Source organism: Coregonus clupeaformis, chromosome 6, assembly GCF_020615455.1.
Source record: "Coregonus clupeaformis isolate EN_2021a chromosome 6, ASM2061545v1, whole genome shotgun sequence".
In the NCBI taxonomy this organism is placed as follows: domain Eukaryota; kingdom Metazoa; phylum Chordata; class Actinopteri; order Salmoniformes; family Salmonidae; genus Coregonus; species Coregonus clupeaformis.
Window position 1 is genome coordinate 44,709,403 of NC_059197.1, and position 22,313 is coordinate 44,731,715.

General features: G+C 44.5%; 1 protein-coding gene across 1 annotated transcript in view; it reads left to right on the plus strand.

Moving 5' to 3' along the window:
• Positions 1–19,296, plus strand: part of LOC121567411 (latent-transforming growth factor beta-binding protein 4) — an 88,441-nt gene extending 69,145 nt beyond the window's left edge. The window contains exons 13-41 of the mRNA XM_045220831.1: positions 807–923; positions 2,288–2,416; positions 2,744–2,869; positions 3,095–3,220; positions 3,416–3,535; positions 5,303–5,422; positions 5,533–5,652; positions 5,781–5,900; positions 6,004–6,243; positions 6,334–6,456; positions 6,556–6,675; positions 6,840–6,959; positions 7,067–7,186; positions 7,293–7,412; positions 8,621–8,746; positions 8,886–9,011; positions 9,371–9,499; positions 9,746–9,871; positions 10,415–10,540; positions 10,809–10,952; positions 11,310–11,543; positions 11,925–11,993; positions 12,329–12,457; positions 12,679–12,825; positions 13,124–13,276; positions 13,471–13,795; positions 13,902–14,206; positions 14,394–14,543; positions 17,784–19,296. Coding sequence (XP_045076766.1) covers positions 807–923; positions 2,288–2,416; positions 2,744–2,869; positions 3,095–3,220; positions 3,416–3,535; positions 5,303–5,422; positions 5,533–5,652; positions 5,781–5,900; positions 6,004–6,243; positions 6,334–6,456; positions 6,556–6,675; positions 6,840–6,959; positions 7,067–7,186; positions 7,293–7,412; positions 8,621–8,746; positions 8,886–9,011; positions 9,371–9,499; positions 9,746–9,871; positions 10,415–10,540; positions 10,809–10,952; positions 11,310–11,543; positions 11,925–11,993; positions 12,329–12,457; positions 12,679–12,825; positions 13,124–13,276; positions 13,471–13,795; positions 13,902–14,206; positions 14,394–14,543; positions 17,784–17,917 — 4,244 coding nt within the window. The 3' untranslated portion in view covers positions 17,918–19,296. The remainder of the gene's footprint in view (positions 1–806; positions 924–2,287; positions 2,417–2,743; positions 2,870–3,094; positions 3,221–3,415; positions 3,536–5,302; positions 5,423–5,532; positions 5,653–5,780; positions 5,901–6,003; positions 6,244–6,333; positions 6,457–6,555; positions 6,676–6,839; positions 6,960–7,066; positions 7,187–7,292; positions 7,413–8,620; positions 8,747–8,885; positions 9,012–9,370; positions 9,500–9,745; positions 9,872–10,414; positions 10,541–10,808; positions 10,953–11,309; positions 11,544–11,924; positions 11,994–12,328; positions 12,458–12,678; positions 12,826–13,123; positions 13,277–13,470; positions 13,796–13,901; positions 14,207–14,393; positions 14,544–17,783) is intronic.
• Positions 19,297–22,313: the final 3,017 nt, after the last annotated feature.

Sequence of the window (22,313 nt, forward strand, 5' to 3'; positions counted from 1 at the left end):
TCCAGCTGACTAAGCCAGGGGTTAGCCTAAATAAAAAATATAAGGTTCTGATTACGTTCCTAAGTGTTGGAAAAAATATTTAGAGAAACCTAACTTACGACTAAACAGACAAATATAATGGAAATGATTCGCTAAATGACTCACTTTTGCACCAGCGGCAAAAACCATATGGATTATTTCAGCCATCTGTACAGTGGATATAGCCAGATCAATATATTTAGGGAGTTGGGCCAACTTTTAGAATTCTAGACATTCAGTTACGTAGCTTTTTTTTTTTATATATTCCCCAAGTAGCCTAATGTTAATGGGGTGCTAACATGGCTGCCATATAATTTTTAAGTGTCATGTAAATGCATCATAATGCTCATTCTGTTAACCGGAGCTAACATGGCTGCCATAGAATGTTGTAGTGACATTTAAATGCATCATAATGTCCCAACTCTCTAAATACATGGCTGTGAATATAGCGCGTTTTTGTATGAAACAATACGGATATCGCGTTTTGCAAAAAAACACATTCTAAAGCACATTTAAAGTAAATGTTTTAAAGTATGAGAACAGCCATAATTCAATTTTATTTTTTTGCATTCATCACGTTTTGGAATCAAACCCATATGCTCTTCTCATTTCCACATAGCAACATCAACTATTGAGACAGAATTACAATGTTTAATATTTTGATGTTTTGTGTCCAAAAGGCTGTGAGAAAGACAATTCCCAGCAAGCTGCCTCTTCTCAACAAGCGAAAGCTCTAATGCGTCTAAACATTCTCAGTAAATGTTTATGTCCTGTTTTGGTTTCTCCAGCTCGGCCCCCCACTCAGACTCAACGGCCTCCAGTTGACCGACGGCCAGTATCTCCAGTGAGACCTGCCCAGCCCCTCCCGTCTCCGGTCACGCCCCGCCCACCCATCCCAAGGCCAGGTACCGTAAACCATACACCACAACCACAATGTGTTTCATCTTGATATAGTAATGGCTCCAAGATTAGGTCAACTTCAGATAAACGTTGGTTCAACTTTCTAGCTTCTCACACTGCCAACTCCATGTCATTTCCTATTAGAACTCTTAACTATTGTACTCCACACCTGACTCAAGAACAAAGAAGCATATAGTTTGGAGTCTGTATTGTGGAGTGAGAAAAGCTCAAAGTTCTCCATTGAAGTATGACAACTGGTCTTCCTGTGTCCTTTTTGCTTTCATTTTATGTGACAGCACTTGAAAGCATAAGTTCACATTTCAAATGCACCTGAATAATGAGTGCTTAAGAATCATGGGTAGATGGAGTTGAATGCTCTGGTGGCGTCGATTTTTTACTGGTGGTTTTATCCACCTTCAAAGACATCAGATGTGTTTCTGGCTCTGGCCTTTTCTGGCACCACTAGAGTACTTAGTCGACCCTGTCCCTCACACACACACCTCAACTTCAAAACCTCAGTCGATAAAAGGCGTTTTACATTCTTTAATGTATTTCTTTGCAATACAAAGAGAGATTCAAAGAGGGAATACTTTCACACAGACCAATCCAGCAACTCTGGCTCAAGATATAAGCAGTAACCAGATGGGTACAATGCTCTGTTTGTGTCGCAAATCTTTCGCCTAATGTGAGCCAACTGCTCACCACCGGACTGTTAGTTTATCACATGTTAGCAGGTTTGAATCTCAAGGCGGGGCTGTCAACGAGCTGCTAACTTTTATCTCGTGAGCAAGGTGCCAGGTTTGTGCTGTAACATGGAATTTAACACTATTATGCTCACAGCCTTGAATCTGCCCCATAACAAGTGAGTTCTGAGACTCTATAAATCCTCATAATGGGTCCCTGAAAAATATGTGAGCTGCACTCTTAGAAGAAAGAAAAAGTGCTATCTAGAACCTAAAAGGGTTGTCCCCATAAGATAACCCTTTAAAGAACCCTTTTTAGTTCTGGGTAAAACCCTTTTGAGTTCCATGTTAGAACCAAAAAGGGTTCTCCTATGGGGACAGCCAAATAACCGTTTTGGAACCCTTTTTTCAAAGAGTGTGGAATGGGATGAGTGTATGCCAGAGATTCATTGTTCAGCTCTCCAATGTAAACAGAGATCAGGCACCCAGATGAGATCAGATCCTCCTCACTCAATAATCCGTGGCTGTATTTGCCCCTCTTCCCTCTCACGGCCTCTGACGGCTCATATGGATGAGACGACAACTAAGATCAGGCTTTGGAATCCTTTTTGAAACGGTGACAAACAAGCCAACTAAATGTGCGTATCTGTGTACGTGCGTCTACATGCATCTGATTGGGCGTCCAGTGCGTGGTGTGTGTGAGACCATGCCCCAGGTGTGTGGACAGGGCCGTTGTGTGGACCAGCCCGGAGGGAGATATACCTGCATCTGTAACGAGGGATACCAACTCAACGCTCAGCAGACTGATTGTCAAGGTGAATGTTGTTTTGCTAGGGCACTGTTGCTAGTTAAACTACTTAACTACTATTGGGAAGCATCAAACACACACACATACACAGCCCAATGTTGGCTATTCCTGATGCTATACTGAGCCTCAGCTGTATTTATAGTGTGCGGTCATTGAACATGTGATAGTCATTATGGATGAGTCAGTTTCAGGCTGGTTACGGTACCTCAAGCATCTCACTACATTCCCATTCCCTGAGGGGTAGCTTGATTACAACCTGCAGGGTTGGTCAGGCTCCTCTTGACCTCTTTAACCCCACTCATCCCCTCTTCCTCTCATCCCTCTTTATTTTCAGACATAGACGAGTGCAGGACGTCTCCCCAGCCCTGTGGCAGCGGCCGCTGCCAGAACACAGAAGGGGGCTACAGGTGTATCTGCCCCTCAGGATACCAGCCGGGACCCCAGCACACCAGCTGTATAGGTACAGACCCCACTGTACACACACAAACACACTCACACACACATAGTCGCTGGCCACAGCAGCTGTGCGTTTATTCAGACAACAGCTACTCTGTCTCGTTGGGTATAGAGAAAGACCTTCTTGCATCCCCCTGGAATGCCTTGTGTTCTACTTGGAGGTCAACGATTAGGAAATGGGGTCTGGTACTCTGGTCAATTCTTTTCATTTTTTCACCTGTATCTCTAGATGTCAATGAGTGCCTCCAGACTCTCAGTCCCTGTTCTGTTGGGGAGTGTGAGAATACACCAGGCAGCTACAGATGTGTGTGTCCTGCTGGCTACAGAGCCAACTTCCAACAGACGCAGTGTCAAGGTAACAGACGCGTACTCAACATAGGATTCCAACATCAGCAGTCAATAAGTATTACTAACATGATTGTGATTATTATAAGGAACGTTATGTCGATTATGATAGCTGTACATTAGTCCTCGTTGATCATTCTATAAGAAAATAGATAACTGTTAACTGTCAAGTCTTTGAGTAAAGGACACACTTTTTGTGGCACAGATATTGACGAGTGTCGTCAGGTTCCGAACCCCTGTAACAATGGCCGCTGTGAGAATAGCCCTGGTAGCTTCAAGTGTGTCTGCCGTACTGGGTACAAACTAGAGGGCAACACATGTAAAGGTAAGATAGCTATCTCTACATCTAGTCAACATTATTTCACTACCGAAGCTACTGTACTGTGTACAGTGGGGAGAATAAGTATTTGATACACTGCTGATTTTGCAGGTTTTCCTACTTACAAAGCATGTAGAGGTCTGTAATTTTTATCATAGGTACACTTCAACTGTGAGAGACGGAGTCTAAAACAAAAATCCAGAAAATCACATTGTATGATTTTTAAGTAATTAATTTGCATTTTATTGTATGACATAAGTATTTGATCAGAAAAGCAGAACTTAATATTTGGTACAGAAACCTTTGTTTGCAATTACAGAGATCATACGTTTCTTGTAGGTCTTGACCAGGTTTGCACACACTGCAGCAGGGATTTTGGCCCACTCCTCCATACAGACCTTCTCCAGATCCTTCAAGTTTCGGGGCTGTCGCTGGGCAATACGGACTTTCAGCTCCCTCCAAAGATTTTCTATTTGGTTCAGGTCTGGAGACTGGCCAGGCCACTCCAGAACCTTGAGATGCTTCTTACGGAGCCACTCCTTAGTTGCCCTGGCTGTGTGTTTCGGGTCGTTGTCATGCTGGAAGACCCAGCCACGACCCATCTTCAATGCTCTTACTGAGGGAAGGAGGTTGTTGGCCAAGATCTCGCGATACATGGCCCCATCCATCCTCTCTTCAATACGGTGCAGTCGTCCTGTCCCCTTTGCAGAAAAGCATCCCCAAAGAATGATGTTTCCACCTCTATGCTTCACGGTTGGGATGGTGTTCTTGGGGTTGTACTCATCCTTCTTCCTCCAAACACAGCGAGTGGAGTTTAGACCAAAAAGCTCTATTTTTGTCTCATCAGACCACATGACCTTCTCCCATTTCTCCTCTGGATCATCCAGATGGTCATTGGCAAACTTCAGACGGGCCTGGACATGCGCTGGCTTGAGCAGGGGGACCTTGCGTGCGCTGCAGGATTTTAATCCATGACGGCGTAGTGTGTTACTAATAGTTTTCTTTGAGACTGTGGTCCCAGCTCTCTTCAGGTCATTGACCAGGTCCTGCCATGTAGTTCTGGGCTGATCCCTCACCTTCCTCATGATCATTGATGCCCCACGAGGTGAGATCTTGCATGGAGCCCCAGACCGAGGGTGATTGACCGTCATCTTGAACTTCTTCCATTTTCTAATAATTGCGCCAACAATTGTTGCCTTCTCACCAAGCTGCTTGCCTATTGTCCTGTAGCCCATCCCAGCCTTGTGCAGGTCTACAATTTTATCCCTGATGTCCTTACACAGCTCTCTGGTCTTGGCCATTGTGGAGAAGTTGGAGTCTGTTTGATTGAGTGTGTGGACAGGTGTCTTTTATACAGGTAACGAGTTCAAACAGGTGCAGTTAATACAGGCAATGAGTTGAGAACAGGAGGGCTTCTTAAAGAAAAACTAACAGGTCTGTGAGAGCCGGAATTCTTACTGGTTGGTAGGTGATCAAATACTTATGTCATGCAATAAAATGCAAATTATTTACTTAAAAATCATACAATGTGATTTTCTGGATTTTTGTTTTAGATTCCGTCTCTCACAGTTGAAGTGTACCTATGATAGAAATTACAGACCTCTACATGCTTTGTAAGTAGGAAAACCTGGAAAATCGGCAGTGTATCAAATACTTGTTCTCCCCACTGTATATTGTCTCATCAAAGATTGTGTGATGTTTGTGAAATGATACTATTGGTCAGTCGGACATATTCAACTTCCTGTCCCTGTCTATCACTCTCTCTTTCCACAGATGTGGATGAGTGTGAGGACCCCTTGAGGTGTCCTGGTCAGGCCTGTGTCAACTCTCCAGGATCATACAAGTGTGTGTCTTGCCCGCCAGGCTTTGGGCTGGTCAACGAACAATGCTCAGGTAACACTCCTTGTCCTCCAGTCATACACAAAACCACATACGTTTCAGTAGAATTCTCCGCAGGCTGTTTGATAGAGGGCACTATCTGTCTCTGTCGCCCCCTGTTGTAGATGTTGACGAGTGCCGTCAGACCCCCAGCCTTTGCACCAATGGTCGTTGTGAGAACACTCCTGGGAGTTACAGGTGTGTTTGCCACACGGGATACAAACTACAAGGCAAGGCCTGCACAGGTACGAGCGATGACTCCACCAAATTATTACGTACATTCCCTCTTTTGAACATGTCAGCAAAAGGAACTTTCAATCTATGTAAAACAAATCCTGCCTGACTATTAATGCTCTGGCTCTATCTGTTTTAGATGTGGATGAGTGTGAGGACTTTTTGAGGTGTCCTGGTCAGGCCTGTGTCAACTCTCAGGGTTCTTTCAACTGTGTGTCTTGCAAGCCAGGCTTCGGCATGATCAATGGACAATGCTCAGGTAAAATCCCATTGTCTGTGTGTGTTCTGAGGTATATCTGTGTGTCTCCATCCATTTATGCTACCTTTCAGCAATCTCTTATATCTCCTCTCCATTCCTACAGATATAGATGAGTGTCGTCAGACCCCCAGCTCATGCATCAATGGTCACTGTGAGAACACCCAGGGCAGCTACAGCTGTGTGTGTCTCACTGGGTACAGACGACACAGTGATACCTGTACAGACGTGGATGAGTGTGCAGACCCATCCCAGTGCCCTGGTCAGGAGTGTGTGAACTTCCAGGGCTCATACAAGTGTGTGTCCTGCAAACCAGGCTTTGGGCTGGTCAACAGACAATGCACAGGTAGGACACAACATGGCCTTTATCAACACCAATACATTTGAGCGATTACAGACAACGTCACACGTGTTCTTCACCTTCTTTTCTTTGCAGATGTTGATGAGTGTCTTCAGAGCCCCACTCCCTGTGCTAATGGTCGTTGTGAGAATACGGCTGGAAGCTACAAGTGTGTGTCCTGCAAGACAGGCTTTCAGCTGGTCAATGGACAATGCTCAGGTAGGACTCAACATGGGCTCTATCAACACTAATACATGTAGAGCTGATCACTTACACAATAAGACATTTGTAAGCACACACTTTTTTTTGTTTTTGCAGATGTTGATGAGTGCCTCCATAGCCCCACTTCCTGTGCTAACGGCCGTTGTGAGAACACGGCTGGAAGCTACAAGTGTGCGTGCCGATCTGGCTTCAGGCTACAGGGTAATACCTGCACAGGTAAGACTTCACATTGAACATACACATTACTTCAACTGATAAAGAGCAGTCAAATGTATGACTTTCCTTAGCACATAATAAAGTAAAATACTACTAGAAATGGCCTTTGTTCTGTCAACTTTATTTATGGGATTGTAAAGAAGAATCTCTGTTGGCTTCTCCAGATGTCAATGAGTGTGAGAACGCTCTACAGTGTCCTGGTCAGGAGTGTGTCAACTTTGAAGGCTCCTTCAAATGTGTGGCCTGTAGAACAGGCTTTGAGGCTGGAAACGGACAGTGTACAGGTGAACAGCCTTCTCAACCACACACACAGAGACAAAACACACACACTCACCCATTTTTATTCGATATTGAAAATTGTATCAGTACTGATATGGATATTTTCACACAGATATCGATGAGTGTCGCCAGTCCTCCAACCGCTGTACCAACGGTCGCTGTGAAAACACTCCCGGTAGCTACCAGTGTGTTTGTCACACCGGGTTCAAACTACAGGACAGCGTCTGTAATGGTAAGGCTGCGTGTGTTTGACTATTGCATGTCTTTCATGTTTTACATGATGTCTCATGCTCCATATCACTCTGTTTGATGTGTAACCTCCACTTGCTTCATTTTAGACATTGATGAATGTGAAGACCCCTCACAGTGTCCCAGGCAACAGTGTGTAAATTCTGAAGGCTCCTACAAGTGTATCGCCTGCAAAGCTGGCCACGTTATGCAAGATGGGGTATGCGCAGGTAAGACTAGCTGTCTATTAGAATATGGCAGAATATGAAGTAAATTCAAGGCATTCTGTCCATGTAGTCTACATGTTTTTTCAAGGTGTTTTACTGCTCTCACACTTGCTGCAATTGTTTCTGGGAAGGAATGCCATGGCTCTTTTACGGCCAAGGGGAGGAGGTGATTTGTTAACCATGGCAAATTTCTGTCTAATGAGGAAACACATTTTCAAAGAGATTAAATGAGTCAATGTTCAACTCTGCAGAATGTAACAGGAGATGCTTCTCACCAGACCGAAATTAGCACCAAACATTTTCACATGCCTTCCGTTTGAGATTGCATTCCATTCATACTGCTTTATAGATTCAGACAATCACATTTCTAACACTGTTGGTGTTATTGGTGAGGCAGCTTGACGAAAACAGTAACAATACTAAAGTTTCCTGCTGAATCAAGCTGTTCCAACAGCTGTTTATATAAACTGCATAGAGCAGTGTGACCGGGCACTTTTCCATTATCTTACTGTAGGTGATGAGTGAGCGAAGGGGGTGACCACCCGTTAGCCTTGTAGCCCCAGTTGCACACTGCTGTCAGCGCTCTCCTCTGCATTCCTCTCCACTGCTCTGCTCACTTCACCTTTGCTGGCTTCTGTTACTCCTACCAAGCGTTTTTTTCTGTGGGGCACACAAATCATCAGCCCTAGTATAATTTCAGGACACCGTGCTCCATCCCACTTGGGTGCATTGCCTCTACCTAAAAAAAAACAGAGACCACTTTAAAAATGCATATGAATGTACTGTTTCTTTCACAGTTCACTGTCAGTCAGCACTTTATCCATGCTGTGATATCCAGAGCACATGAAAATCACTCCGAGGTATTCAAGTCTGGCTGTTGGACTGGGCTGATATGGACCAACAGAGTCTGCAACAGATGTTTAGACTTCAAAGGGGATAGCGTGTAAATCAGAAACACCTTAGGAATGGATGTAACACTTGGGAATGGATGGATGTCTCTTTGGAGAGGTTTCACTGTCAAAAGGTTATATCCATAAGAGACAGAACCAATTGGTGCTGTGTTGATTTAAGAGAAACCACTTGAAAGCTGTTTAACCCCTTTTAGGGGGAACAGAAAGACCCTATACATGAAGCAGAGGTGTGTGTGTGTGCGTGTGTGCATGTGCAACCCTCTTGCAGTACCAATGAGCATTCCCCTCTCCCTTCCTCAGATGTGGATGAATGCCAGAGCCCTGACACCTGTGGTTCAGAGAGGCTGTGTTTAAACACTGGTGGCTCCTACCGCTGTGACTGTCAACCAGGCTACAGAACCGCTGGCCTTGGACGCCAATGTAGAGGTCAGTACTGATAATGATGATGATGATGGTGATGAATGCTACAATGTTGGTGATGTTCTTTGATAATGTATATACCACACTGCGTGTTGATGTTCTTTTCTGTGTCATATTGTAGCGTGGTTGTCTTGTCTTTTCACAGACATCAATGAGTGTCTAGAGGGGGAGTACTGCTTCCCCAAGGGAGAGTGTGTGAACACAGAGGGCTCCTACCGCTGTGTGTGTTCCCAGGGTTACACCACAAGCAGCAATGGCAGCTCCTGCCTGGGTGAGGCGTCACCACCGTCTCTCACACACATACCGAAGTCCCACTGGCATTACTGTAGGCTACTCTTAAACCGGCAGAATGGAGATGTCTCTATTCATGACAGAGACACAACATATATTTTTACTCTGCAATTTCAACTGCAACAACTCTTAGCAGGGCTATAATAGTAATCACTTATAATTATAATCACAAATAGGCTACTTGACACAGATTATATTACTCATAGCCTCTCACACAGTGAATGACATCAAGTGAAACGACATGGGCACAACGTCATGGTAAAGGATTGCTTAGCTTGGCAGTAGGGACAGCGGGGTTGTCTGTGGTGATGTAATGGCGTGTTGTCATTGCGTGCCCAGATGTGGATGAGTGTGCCAGGTCAGGCCCGGGGGTGTGCCAGGACGGGCGCTGTGTCAACACAGAGGGCTCCTACCAGTGCCAGTGCCAAGTGGGATTCACCACCAACCCAGAAAAGACAGCCTGTCTGGGTAACTCAACACCTCAACTACTCTGCACTGTTCATCATCCACCATAGACAGATCATTGAAAAACGTGTGTTCCTTATGAAACCATGCGTCCCTTTATGTAATACGCACAGCTTTCGAGACTGAGCTATGGGGATGCTGAAGTTTGCATGTGTGTGCACGCGCTGTGTGTGTGTGTGTGTGTGTGTGTGTGTGTGTGTGTGTGTGTGTGTGTGTGTGTGTGTGTAATCCCCACTCTCTCTATCCCAGATGTAGATGAGTGCTCAGAGGGAGCAGTGTGTCTGTCACAGCGTTGTGAGAACACCATTGGCTCCTACCGCTGTATCACCTCCTGTGAGCCGGGCTACCGGGTCACCCGCACCGGAGAGTGTGTCGGTCAGTTCCATCTCTTCATCAACCTCATCGACTTCATCCTTTACTACATCTAGTCCACATAGCGAGAATCGACTTGTTATTCTTCTCGTATTTATTAATCCACTTTATTTCTTTTGAAATTATCTGATTCTACGCTACAGTTTAGCCATGATAGTTTGTGTAGGAATGATTGGCAGGTTGGACACAGATGTGGGATCCAGGCTGAGGCCAGGGCGTAAGGGGTTGGTCGTCATGGCAGCTGTGTTTGATTGATGTGTCAGGTTGGAGGCTTGCACCGCACAGATGCTCAGTCACAAGAATGCCGTTCGCCTTTCCTTGCCAAGATATGCATCTGTAACACACACACACAGAGTGAAAAAGAGCTAGGGATATATCTCACTGTATTGTCTTCACTGACTATTGCTTTATACCTTTAAATACTTTAATCAAGTTTATCTTTCTAACTATAATATTGACAGTGACCATACTTGAGACCATACTTCAGATTCATATGGGAGTGATGTAATCTCTCTCTCCACTTCTGTTTCGTCTTCTCTCTCACAGATATCAATGAGTGTGCCAATGAGACAGTATGCGGAGAGCATGCATTCTGCCAGAACCTAATTGGAACATACCAGTGCATGTGTGACCAGGGCTACACAGCCACCAGCAATGGGAAGGGATGTGTGGGTACGTCTCAACACAGATGCACAAGTCTCTGATAAGAGTGCAAACGCTACCATTCTACTGTCCTATCATCTGTCATTGTCTTTGCTTGATTTAGACTACATGGTTTGACCTTTTCACCCCATATTTCTCTTTCTTTCTCTCTCTCTCTCGCTCGCTCTCCCTCCCTCTTTCTCTCGCTCACTCACTCTCTTTCTCCCTTTCGCTCTATCTCTCTCTTTCTGTCTATCTATCTCTCTCTTTCTATCTATCTCTCTCTCTCTCTCTCTAGATGAAAACGAGTGTGAGACTATGCAGGGCGTGTGTGGCGCAGCGCGCTGTGAGAATGTGGATGGCTCCTTCATGTGTGAGTGTCCAGGAGAGGGGGAAGAGTTTGATACGCGCTCAGGACAGTGCCTCAGCATGCCTCGACCAGGTACTGTACACTGTCCACCACTATTTTGCATTTCGAGGATTATCTAGATATCTATTTTTCACCATACTAAAATATACATTTCTACTCCCTGATGGGAATGACACTTTCCCTGCTTCAAATGTTCATTCCTACAAATGCCATCACAGTTCTATTGCCATTTAACATCAGTTTGTGCATGGTGAGTTTGGTGAGACCTCTTCAACAGGTGTCCATTCAAACAGCTTGGTGTTGCTTCCCCCTGCTGTTCATGAGGGAACACTATATTGTCTTGGTGGTCAGCAACGCAGCCATAACCACACACACCTCAACCCTCAAACATCACATCCACGTGTCTCACAGGTCATCCATTGTTCCCAGGCGTCTCTTCCTCGTCTTCCTCCACCACCGGTCTGGGTCCCCAGCGTCGGCCCGATGCGTCCCAGCTTCCCCCGGCCCGGCCTGGCGAGTTGAGGGAGTGCTACTACAACACAGAGGAGCAGAGCTCGTGCAGCGTGCTGGCCCACAACACCACCCAGCAGGAGTGCTGCTGCACCGTGGGTCAGGGTTGGGGCACGGGCTGCCAGTACGACCCCTGTCCTCAGCTAGGCACAGGTAGGGACCAGTGATCAACACTGATGTGAATAGTATGTCTATGGTATGACTATAGTGAATATGTCTCTAGCACAGGAGGTTGGTGCCACCTTAATTGGGGATCGTGGTAATGGCTGAAGCGGAATGAGTGGAATGGTATCAAATACATGGTTACCATTTGCTCCGTTCTGGCAATTATTATGAGCTGTTCTCCCCTCAGCAGCCTCCTGTGGTCTCTAGGGGATATATGTCTATGTAGAAGACTAAAGTGAATATGTATGTCTATGGTAGACTCCTGGAGTCACCTCCACCTATCAACCCACTCAGAAAAAGCTAACCCTGATGTAGTGAAGTGTTCATCTCTGATATGTCGTGTTGTTGTTTACTGTGGGTTCTGTTCAGCCGAACACCAGGCGTTGTGCCCCAGCGGACGAGGATATGTGACTGGGCCCGGAGCGTTTAGCTACAAAGGTAACTGTCTCACATATCCGCACGGCAGGTAGCCTGGAGGTTAGTGTTGGTTGCTAGTTCAAAGGTTGCTAGTTCAAATCCCTGAGCCGACTAAATGGAAAATCTGTCGATCTGCCCTTGAGCAAGGCACTTAACTCTAATTTCTCCAGAGTTTCGGTCAATAATGGCTGTGACCCCACTCTCTGAGGGCAAGAAACACATTTCACACCACAGACTTGTACGTGTGTGAAACAGGACAAATATAAGCACCCCTATTTGACTCACATGATTTGTAGTCATACTAATTGCTTATACTGTACTGTACCTATAATCCAGGCCTTTGTCTCCTCTCACAGATGTGGATGAGTGTAAGCTGTTCCACCCTGAGGTGTGTAAGAGCGGTGTGTGTGTCAACAACATCCCTGGCTACTCCTGCTACTGCACCAGTGGCTACTACTACGATAATGTGTTTCTGGAGTGCATCGGTTAGTGGCATATCTTTATCAGTGATATTAGGCTGTTTTGACCCAGTCTTCATAATTGTGGTTGAATTAGATGGATGTATATAATGGGTAGGTTGCTCAAATCTCCTCTCTCTCTCTCTCTCTCTCTCTCTCTGTCTCTGTCTCTGTCTCTGTCTCTGTCTCTGTCTCTGTCTCTGTCTCTGTCTCTCTCTCTCTCTCTCTCTCTCTCTCTCTCCTGGTAGATGTTGATGAGTGTGAGGCAGGGGAGGACAGCTGTCCAGGAGGAATCTGTGTCAACACATTAGGCTCATACTTCTGTACCTGCGAGCCACCTCTTGTGTTGGACGACACTCAGCGCAGCTGTGTCAATTCCACAGGCCTCACCGTGGGTAAGACTACACACACTGGGAGACAGGAGTCCCCAATAACTCTTACCTTATGAGTCCTCACTACTCAAATTTCACTTATTAGCTCAAGCTGTGAGATCTCTCTCACTGTCTCTGTTTTCTATCTATCTCTCTCGCTCTCTCTCTCCTCCTTTCCCCATATATCTTTCCCTTGTTTTTCCCACCTCCCTTTCTCCATCTTTCTTTGCCTCTCTTTTTTCCATCTTCCTTTTTATTCATCTAACCGTCTCTCTTTTCATCTCACCCTTCCCCTCCTCATTTCCGTCCCTCTTGTCTCCAGATGAGAACCTGTCGTTCTGCTGGCAGTATGTCACGGCAGACCTGGTGTGTCAGAGCCCCCTGCTGGGCGGACAGGTCACCTTCACTGAGTGCTGCTGTCTGTATGGAGAGGGCTGGGGACTGCAGTGTGCTCTGTGTCCTCCCAGAGACTCAGGTACTACTAGACTGATGTGCTACTACGGCCACGCTGATTGTGGATGAGTATTTACATTGAACAATCCGCTGTGTTAGCATTTTGTCATAAGATACAAGCAGATTGTAGCTCTGTTGTTAAACAGTGTTGTGTTTATAGTTTGGGGAAAGTGTCATTTTTGGTCTACGTCTCTTTTCCTTCTTTCCCTCTGTCAGAGGACTATGAGGCTCGGTGTAACGTCTTCCTGAGGCCCCCAGAGTTTCCTCCCCCCTTCCCTGACCGCTTCGGTCCGGACCCTGGGCCAGGACCCGGCAGAGGAGGAGGAGGAGGAGGAGGAGGAGGAGGAGGAGGAGGAGGGAGGTATCGTGTGCCCTATGGACCGGACTCCTTCCCAGACCCCATCCCCCGCAGGCCTGAGTACACCCAGCCTGACTATGACGACTATACACCAACAGGGGGCAGCAGGTCTGGCTTCAGAGACAGAACACCCAGCACCTTCGGCGTCCCCGAAAGCCCCTACAGACGGCCCTCAGGATACATGTAACACACTGCCCTATTCACCACACTTCCCTATTCACTCATTCACATATATCATGTAAGACGCAACATATATTCTCGACAAACATGTTTAATTTCTCCCTGCCAGTCCTGAGCGGTACTATGACGAGGATGACTACGGCCTGCCTGACACGCCTCCGAGAACCCCATTCCGGACCCTCCCAGACCCTCGTTCTGAGCTTGCCTTTGGGGCGCGGCCCCCTCCCCCCATCCCCGAGGGCCTCCCTCTGAGTCTGGCCCCCCTCCCGGACAGTGACCCCTACAGTGAGGAGGAGGAGGAGGAGGAGGGGCCAGAACCTTGGCGTGTGGGACCCCCTTTCCCTCCGTTCCTTGACAGACGGGGGCCAGGTGGTGGAGATGGTGGAGGTGGAGGCCCACGGAGAGTCTATGAGAGTAAGCCCTCTCTTACTGTGCATTACTGGGTTTACTGCATTACTGTCATTTTGTCAATGCTGCTGCATTACCCAAAATATTTCACATTCATTTTAAGATGTAAACTTAGCCTAGGCCCTGCGAAGAATGTGTGTTTGATTAGAAATCTGTTCATAGTTCTGACCATCTCCGCCTCTCCCTGTCCCAGGACGATATGAGCCGTATGCAGGCCTGAGCACAGAGGACTGTGGGATACTGCACGGCTGTGAGAACGGCAGGTGTATCCGTGTGGCGGAGGGATACACGTGTGACTGCTACGAGGGCTACGAGCTGGACATGACCTCCATGGCCTGCATAGGTAGGTATCCCTCCTCACACAATCCACAAGACAAACCCTTCAACTAATTGCAGTTGTCTAAATGCAAAACTCCCTGCCTTTCACGAGTCCTTCGAACCTTATGCCTTTCAATCTATATACTGTATGCATCACAAAGCAAGAGCCATTCTCTTATTCTCAGATTGACATTTATCTTACAGTAAAATCTTTAGATTTACCAGTGCAATGGATAATCTAGATATTTCCGGGGAAATGTATAGATTTACCGTTTTACACATCTACCGGAACATACACTACCGGTCAAAAGTTTTAGAACTCCTACTCATTCAAGGATTTTTCTTTATTTTTACTATTTTCTACATTGTATAATAATAGTGAAGACATCAAAACTATGAAATAACACATATGGAATCATGTAGTAACCAAAAAGGTATTTTATATTTTAGATTCTTCAAATAGCCACCCTTTGCCTTGATGACAGCTTTGCACACTCTTGGCATTCTCTCAACCAGCTTCACCTGGAATGCTTTTCCAACAGTCTTGAAGGAGTTCCCACATATGCTGAGCACTTGTTGGCTGCTTTTACTTCACTCTGCGGTCTGACTCATCCCAAACCATCTCAATTTGGTTGAGGTCGTGGGATTGTGGAGTGCAGGTCATCTGATGCAGCACTCCATCACTCTCCTTCTTGGTAAAATAGCCCTTACACAGCCTGGAGGTGTGTTGGGTTATTGTCCTGTTGAAAAACAAATGAAAGTCCCACTAAGCCCAGATGGGATGGCGTATCGCTGCAGAATGCTGTGGTAGTCATGCTGGTTAAGTGTGCCTTGAATTCTAAATAACTCACAGACAGTGTCACCAGCAAAGCACCCCCACACCATAACACCTCCTCCTCCATGCTTTACGGTGGGAAATACACATGCGGAGATCATCCGTTCACCCACACCACGTCTCACAAAGACACGGCGGTTGGAACCAGAAATCTCCAGTTTGGACTCCAGACTCATGTCCATTGCTCGTGTTTCTTTGCCCAAGCAAGTCTCTTCTTATTATTGGTGTCCTTTTAATAGTGGTTTCTTTGCAGCAATTTGACCATGAAGGCCGGATTCACACAGTCTCCTCTGAACAGTTGATGTTGAGATGTGTCTGTTACTTGAACTCTGTGAAGCATTTATTTGGGCTGCAATTTCTGAGGCTGGTAACTCTAATGAACTTATCCTCTGCAGCAGAGATAACTCTGGGTCTTCCATTCCTGTAGCTGTCCTCATGAGAGCCAGTTTCATCATAGCACTTTATGGTTTTTGTGACTGCACTTGAAGAAACTTTCAAAGTTCTTCAAATGTTCTGTATTGACTGACCTTCATGTCTTAAAGTAATGATGGACTGTCGTTTCTCTTTGCTTATTTGAGCTGTTCTTGTCATAATATGGACTTGGTCTTTTACCAAATAGGGCTATCTGCATTCCAGGTGACTGTCACCTCATGAAGCTGGTTGAGAGAATGCCAAGTGTGTGCAAAGCTGTCATCAAGGCAAAGGGTGACTTGATTGTTTAACACTTTTTTGGTTACTACATGATTCCATATGTGTTATTTCATAGTTTTGATGTCTTCACTATTATTCTATAATGTAGAAAATAGTACAAATAAAAAAAAAACACTTGAATGAGTAGGTGTTCTAAAACTTTTGACCGGTAGTGTATATACATTTGGACGTTCACTGATTCGTATGTACAGTTGATGTCGGAAGTTTACATACACTTAGGTTGGAGTCATTAAAACTTGTTTTTCAACCACTCCACACATTTCTTATTAACAAACTATCATTTTAGCAAGTCGGTTAGGATATCTACTTTGTGCATGACACAAGTAATTTTTCCAACAATTGTTTACAGACAGATTATTTCACTTATAATTCACTGTATCACAATTCCAGTGGGTCAGAAGTTTACATACACTATGTTGACTGTAACTTTGAACAGCTTGGAAAATTGCTTTAGAAGCTTCTGATAGGCTAATTGACATCATTTGAGTCAATTGGAGGTGTACCTGTGGATGTATTTCAAGGCCTACCGTCAAACTCAGTGCCTCTTTGCTTGACATCATGGAAAAATCAAAAGAAATCAGCCAAGACCTGGTTCATCCTTGGGAGCAATTTCCAAACGCCTGAAGGTACCACGTTCATCTGTACAAACAATACAAATCAATCCCAGAACAACAGCAAAGGACCTTGTGAAGATCCTGGAGGAAACGGGTACAAAAGTATCTATATCCACATTAAAACAAGTCCTATATCGACATAACCTGAAAGGCCGCTCAGCAAGGAAGCAGTCACTGCTCCAAAACCGCCATAAAAAAGCCTGACTATGGTTTGCAACTGAACATGGGGACAAAGATCTTACTTTTTGGAGAAATGTCCTCTGGTCTGATGAAACAAAAATAGAACTGTTTGGCCATAATGACCATTGTTGTGTTTGGAGGAAAAAGGGGAAGGCTTGCGAGCCGAAGAACACCATCCCAACCGTGAAGCGCGGGGGTGGCAGCATCATGCTGTGGGGGGTGCTTTGCTGCAGGAGGGACTGGTGCACTTCACAAAATAGATGGCATCATGAGGAAGGAAAATTATGTGGATATATTGAAGCAACATCTCAAGACATCAGTCAGGAAGTTAAAGCTTGGTCGCAAATGGGTCTTCCAAATGGACAATGACCCCAAGCATACTTCCAAAGTTGTGGCAAAATGGCTTAAGGACAACAAAGTCAAGGTATTGGAGTGGCCATCACAAAGCCCTGACCTCAATCCTATAGAACATTTGTGGGCAGAACTGAAAATGTGTGTGCGAGCAAGGAGGCCTACAAACCTGATTCAGTTACATCAGCTCTGTCAGGAGGAATAGGCCAAAATTCACCCAACTTATTGTGGGAAGCTTGTGGAAGGCTACCCAAAACGTTTGACCCAAGTTAAACAATTTAAAGGCAATGCTACAAAATACTAATTGAGTGTATGTAAACTTTTGACCCACTGGGAATGTGATGAAACAAATAAAAGCTGAAATAAATCATTCTCTCTACAATTATTCTGACATTTCACATTCTTAAAATAAAGTGGTGATCCTAACTGACCTAAGACAGGGAATTTTTACTAGGATTAAATGTCAGGAATTGTGAAAAACTGAGTTTAAATGTATTTGGCTAAGGTGTAGGTAAACTTCCGACTTCAACTGTATGTGTTTTCACTTGTATATTTGTTCTGCTTCTATGCCCAGACATCAATGAATGTGAGGATCCTGACAACGTGTGTGTGAATGGCCGATGCATCAACACAGACGGCTCCTATCGCTGTGTGTGTCACCGAGGCTACGTCATGTCCCGTCGGCCCAACCACTGTGTGGCAGCATAGCACTGCTACTACTTTGAACATTGTTTTCCCCACTCAACAGTCCTATCTGCTACTGGGGAAGTGTTGTGTATCACCAGCGCCCCCCTCTGGCCTCTACAGGCTCTGTCAGGGGCTCACTAAAGACCCTGTCCATTTTCTGACCTGAGATAAAAGCTGAGAGGGTTGTTCTCTGAAGAAAACATCAACGTACTGATGTATCATGTCTGAGAGAGATTTGAGTCCATAGAACTCTGATATTAATACGGTTTGAGTCCTATACAGCACACACAACTCATTATACATATACACATGAGCTCAACTACACTCATACACTTGAGACTGCTATTTTAAAGCAGGTAAATAAATATGTCCTTTAGCCAACCTTTCCTTTGATGATGTTGAATTGCATAGTTGTGAAAAAGAGGTTAACGTACATTGTGCAGAATCCTAACTATACGAACACGTATCTAAAGGTAGGATCCGGCCCATTGAGCTCAATCATGATCAACACACCATGTTCTGTGCCTAGACCTGAGGCAGACCGGAACCATTGAATGGGGCCAGTGTAGTCTCTAAGACAAAGATGACAAGCTACTGCTACAGACGAGTAGAGCCTTTGTCTAAGACAGAATCTCTGTCTGTGGATGTTTTGTTAACGAACGCTCTCTTTAGCTGGACTGTACAAAATACACAGCAACGTCATGACATCGCGGAACCAAATTTGTATTCCTCTAAAATGTCAGTGACTTGTATTCTCTCCATTTGTTGATTTTACAACCTCACTGATATTTGTTTATGATTGCTTCTTGTATTAATTTATGCTGTTCAAAGTTAAGGTACTCTTTATGTAATAATAACTTTTATTATTTTATAGAAATGTATATGCGGAAGAGAAAGCTACACATCACTGACGTGTCTGTACATTTCTTTCTTTAGAGTTTTGTAGCCAATTTAGATTTTTTTTTTTACATGAGAATGAATGTACCTTAAAACTGATATAAGATAGTTGACTATGTATTCACAATTTGAAATGTTGTTTGTGTGATCAATACACAATCAGTGATAAAATACCATGTACATATTTACAATTGAGAAATTACTTTTCTTTACCAAATGGTATCTGTTTCAGTGAGTAGAACCTTCTCTGTAAATGTTCCTACTTCCTGATGTAGTTTACAAGCTGAAACAAACCCGAAAGCATTTCCTCCTTTCAGCACCTAAAGATGTATAACACTATGCACTGTATTTGTGGACGACGTAGCCGTTGTGTACTTTTTAAACAAAACTTTGTACATTTTTTTATTTTTTTCTGGTATTTGTTAATTGTTTTGTTAGTGATTTTCATATCATTATTGCTATAAAAACTATTTGAAAATATATTTGCACACTTTCCATTCCAAGTGGCTTTTGGATCTCATTATTTGTGACAGAATCACATTTATCGTATACACTTTTACTTTACAAGGTTGTTGCTATAAAGTAGTAACATATTGGAAGCTTGGGAGTAAACCAGTGGTGTAGGTATAACACAGTATTTTGATTTAGCCTGACGACTCAAACTAAATTATTCCGCTGCTCTGTCGTTCGTGACATACTTTGTGGTGACGAGGGGCACAAGAGGCGTTGTACAAAACAAAGCCATCAGCGATTGGATCGTCTCTAACCAATCAGAGTATCAAAGCCAATGACACATTTTCAAACCTCTGCATTACCCATGTGTGTTCTAGCTTTGGCTCAAACTATTGGTTTCCGAATCAATCAGATGGCCCCGAATGTGTTGGCATTCGGTGAAGGGTTGCAGAGGTACTCAGATCCAGACTCATTGCGGAGAAGAAACTAAAGTCTGTGAGCGTGGCATAGCGTTTGGCCGGAGCAAGGAGTGTGGGTAGCCATGCAAATTTTTATTAGCATCATTATCACTGTCCCTATCTTGCACTGTCATAACAGCAGTTTCCACCTCTCTCACACGTGGTCTTTGTGGCCTCTAATCCATTTACCTGCTACTCTAACCCTAATTCCCAGTAGTGTTTATAAGGATCCCATGTCTAATCTCTTTTATAGGCCAATCCTTCTCCACCACACACTACAAAGCTGATTAAAGAGGTTCACTTCATACTTAATTATCTCTTGCGGATTGCAAGGGCTAGCGAAATTTCAGCTTTTTCTGTTGGACTGTACACTCTGTTTTCTCTCCTTATCAACTATCCTGAATCTGGGCCAAATGACTGGAAGATCAGTGTTAACACTCACCACTTGCTGGCAAATACTGTAATTCCAAATTAATACTGTGTTCACCAATAACCAGCAACAACCACATTTGCTGTCCTTTGTTGATGTTTATTGCAAATATAGCCCACCTTCCTAATATTGAGTTGCACCCCCCCCCTCCCCCCCCTCCCTTTTTGCCCTCAGGACAGCCTCAATTTGTTGTGGCACGGACTCTACAAGGTGTCGAAAGCGTTCCACAGGGATGCTGGCCCATGTTGACTCCATTGCCCACAGTTGCGGGAAATACCCAGCAGTGTTGCAGTTCTTGATACAAACCTTTGTGCCTGGCACCTACTACCATACCCTGTTGAAGGCACTTACATTTGTTTTCTTGACCATTCACCCTCTGAATGGTACACACACAATCTGTGTCTCAAATGTCTCAAGGCTTAAAAATCCTTATTTAACCTGTCTCCTCCCCTTCATCTACACTGACTGAAGTGGATTTAACAAATGACATCAATAAGGGATCATAGCTTTCACCTGGATTCACCTGGTCAGTCTATGTCATGGAAAGAGCAGGTGTTCTTAATGTTTTGTATACTCAGTGTATATCACTCAGCCTTAAAACATGTAGTGACCATGGAGCCTTTATTAAATGATCATTAAAGCAGTAAGAGTACCTTAAAAACAGGCATTAGTATTATTACAGTTTTGTAAGCAGGATTTCAGCCTGTTACAATGTAATGATATGGAATCAGGACAAGGGACAAGATGGGCCAATAGTAGGTTCCTGTTCCACTGGCTCCATCACAGAGAGAGAGTTCAGTCCTGTCTTTACCATTGACCTGCATTGTGACAGAGCATGAAAACTGGTTCCAGGCTGACCCTCGCCTCAGTACACTTCCAGGGAGCGATAGTATCACTTGATTTCACCCACTAGCACTCTCTGTCTCTGTCTCTGTGTGTGTGGGGTGGGGGGGTGGGAGCATCTTGCTGATGCAGCCGTTGTTGGATTAGGGCTGAGGAGGAATGAGAGAAGTGTCAGGTAGTGTCAGACTAGACAGTAATCCTGTCTCCCTGTACTGGGGGCCTACCGTGGTCAGAACAGGGTCAGTGTGCTGCTGTGCTGTAATACATTTCACAGCTGGGGAATGACAAGGGCAGGGAATGTATGCCAAAAGAGAAAAGGCATCAGTGGTCCACTATGGGAACCTTTCATCCCAAATAATTTTGAGATGGTGGAATACCATGTGTAAATGTATCAGTGAACTGACCAAAATCATATTTGTTTGGAATATCCACAATTTAGAAGAAAAAAAAAATATGAATCATAATGTATTGGTTATATAATATGCCAAATAGATTGATTCATCTTTTCCTATAAATTCCAATATTTTAATTTTTGATAATCTGTTTTGGAACAGTGTACACAATTCAAAGTGATGATGACAGCAATGGCTCACTTATTGGGATCCAGCTAATACCAGTAATGCAGGTGAAGCAGGTATCTAGAGCAACACCTGGTTTTAACTTGCGTCCTTTGTCCTGATCTTGTCCACATTCTGATTGGGCCCACATTTTTTGGACAGGTGTAGACAATCAAAAGACTCATTGTGATCTGATTGTGATCAGATCATCCTGCCCACCTCCGGAGGTAGTCAGGCGCGCATTGTATCTTACAAGTGTAGACAGATCTGGACAGAGAAACCATTTAAATCATCATTATTCTGCCCTCTAAAATCATTGAATGATTACATCAATATGTGTCTAACAATAAATATTATTTTGAAAGAATAGTTGTGAAATAATTTGCATACAAGAAGGGACCAGGAAATGTGGTCACAATGCAGACACAGTGGACGGATAACAGCCACATTTGAATACCATGTGTAGACGCATTTCTGGAAATGTGCGCACAATCAGAATGCAGACAAGATCAGGACCCATGTTAGTGCCAGGTATAAATGGGGCTTAGGTGTCTGATGAATGGATTTGGATGTTCTAGCAACTCACATGGTTTTCACACATCAGGGTTGTCCAAAAGTGCTGCTTCAGCACCCCTGCCAACACACTGGCATCGGATGGCTCCTAATCCTCACCCTCCAGCCACCCTAACCCTCCTACCTCATCACCCCCATCCCCTTTCACCAGCTGTAAACCCTGTACTGTACACCTGTACCTGACCTACTGACCAGTTCCAGGTAAG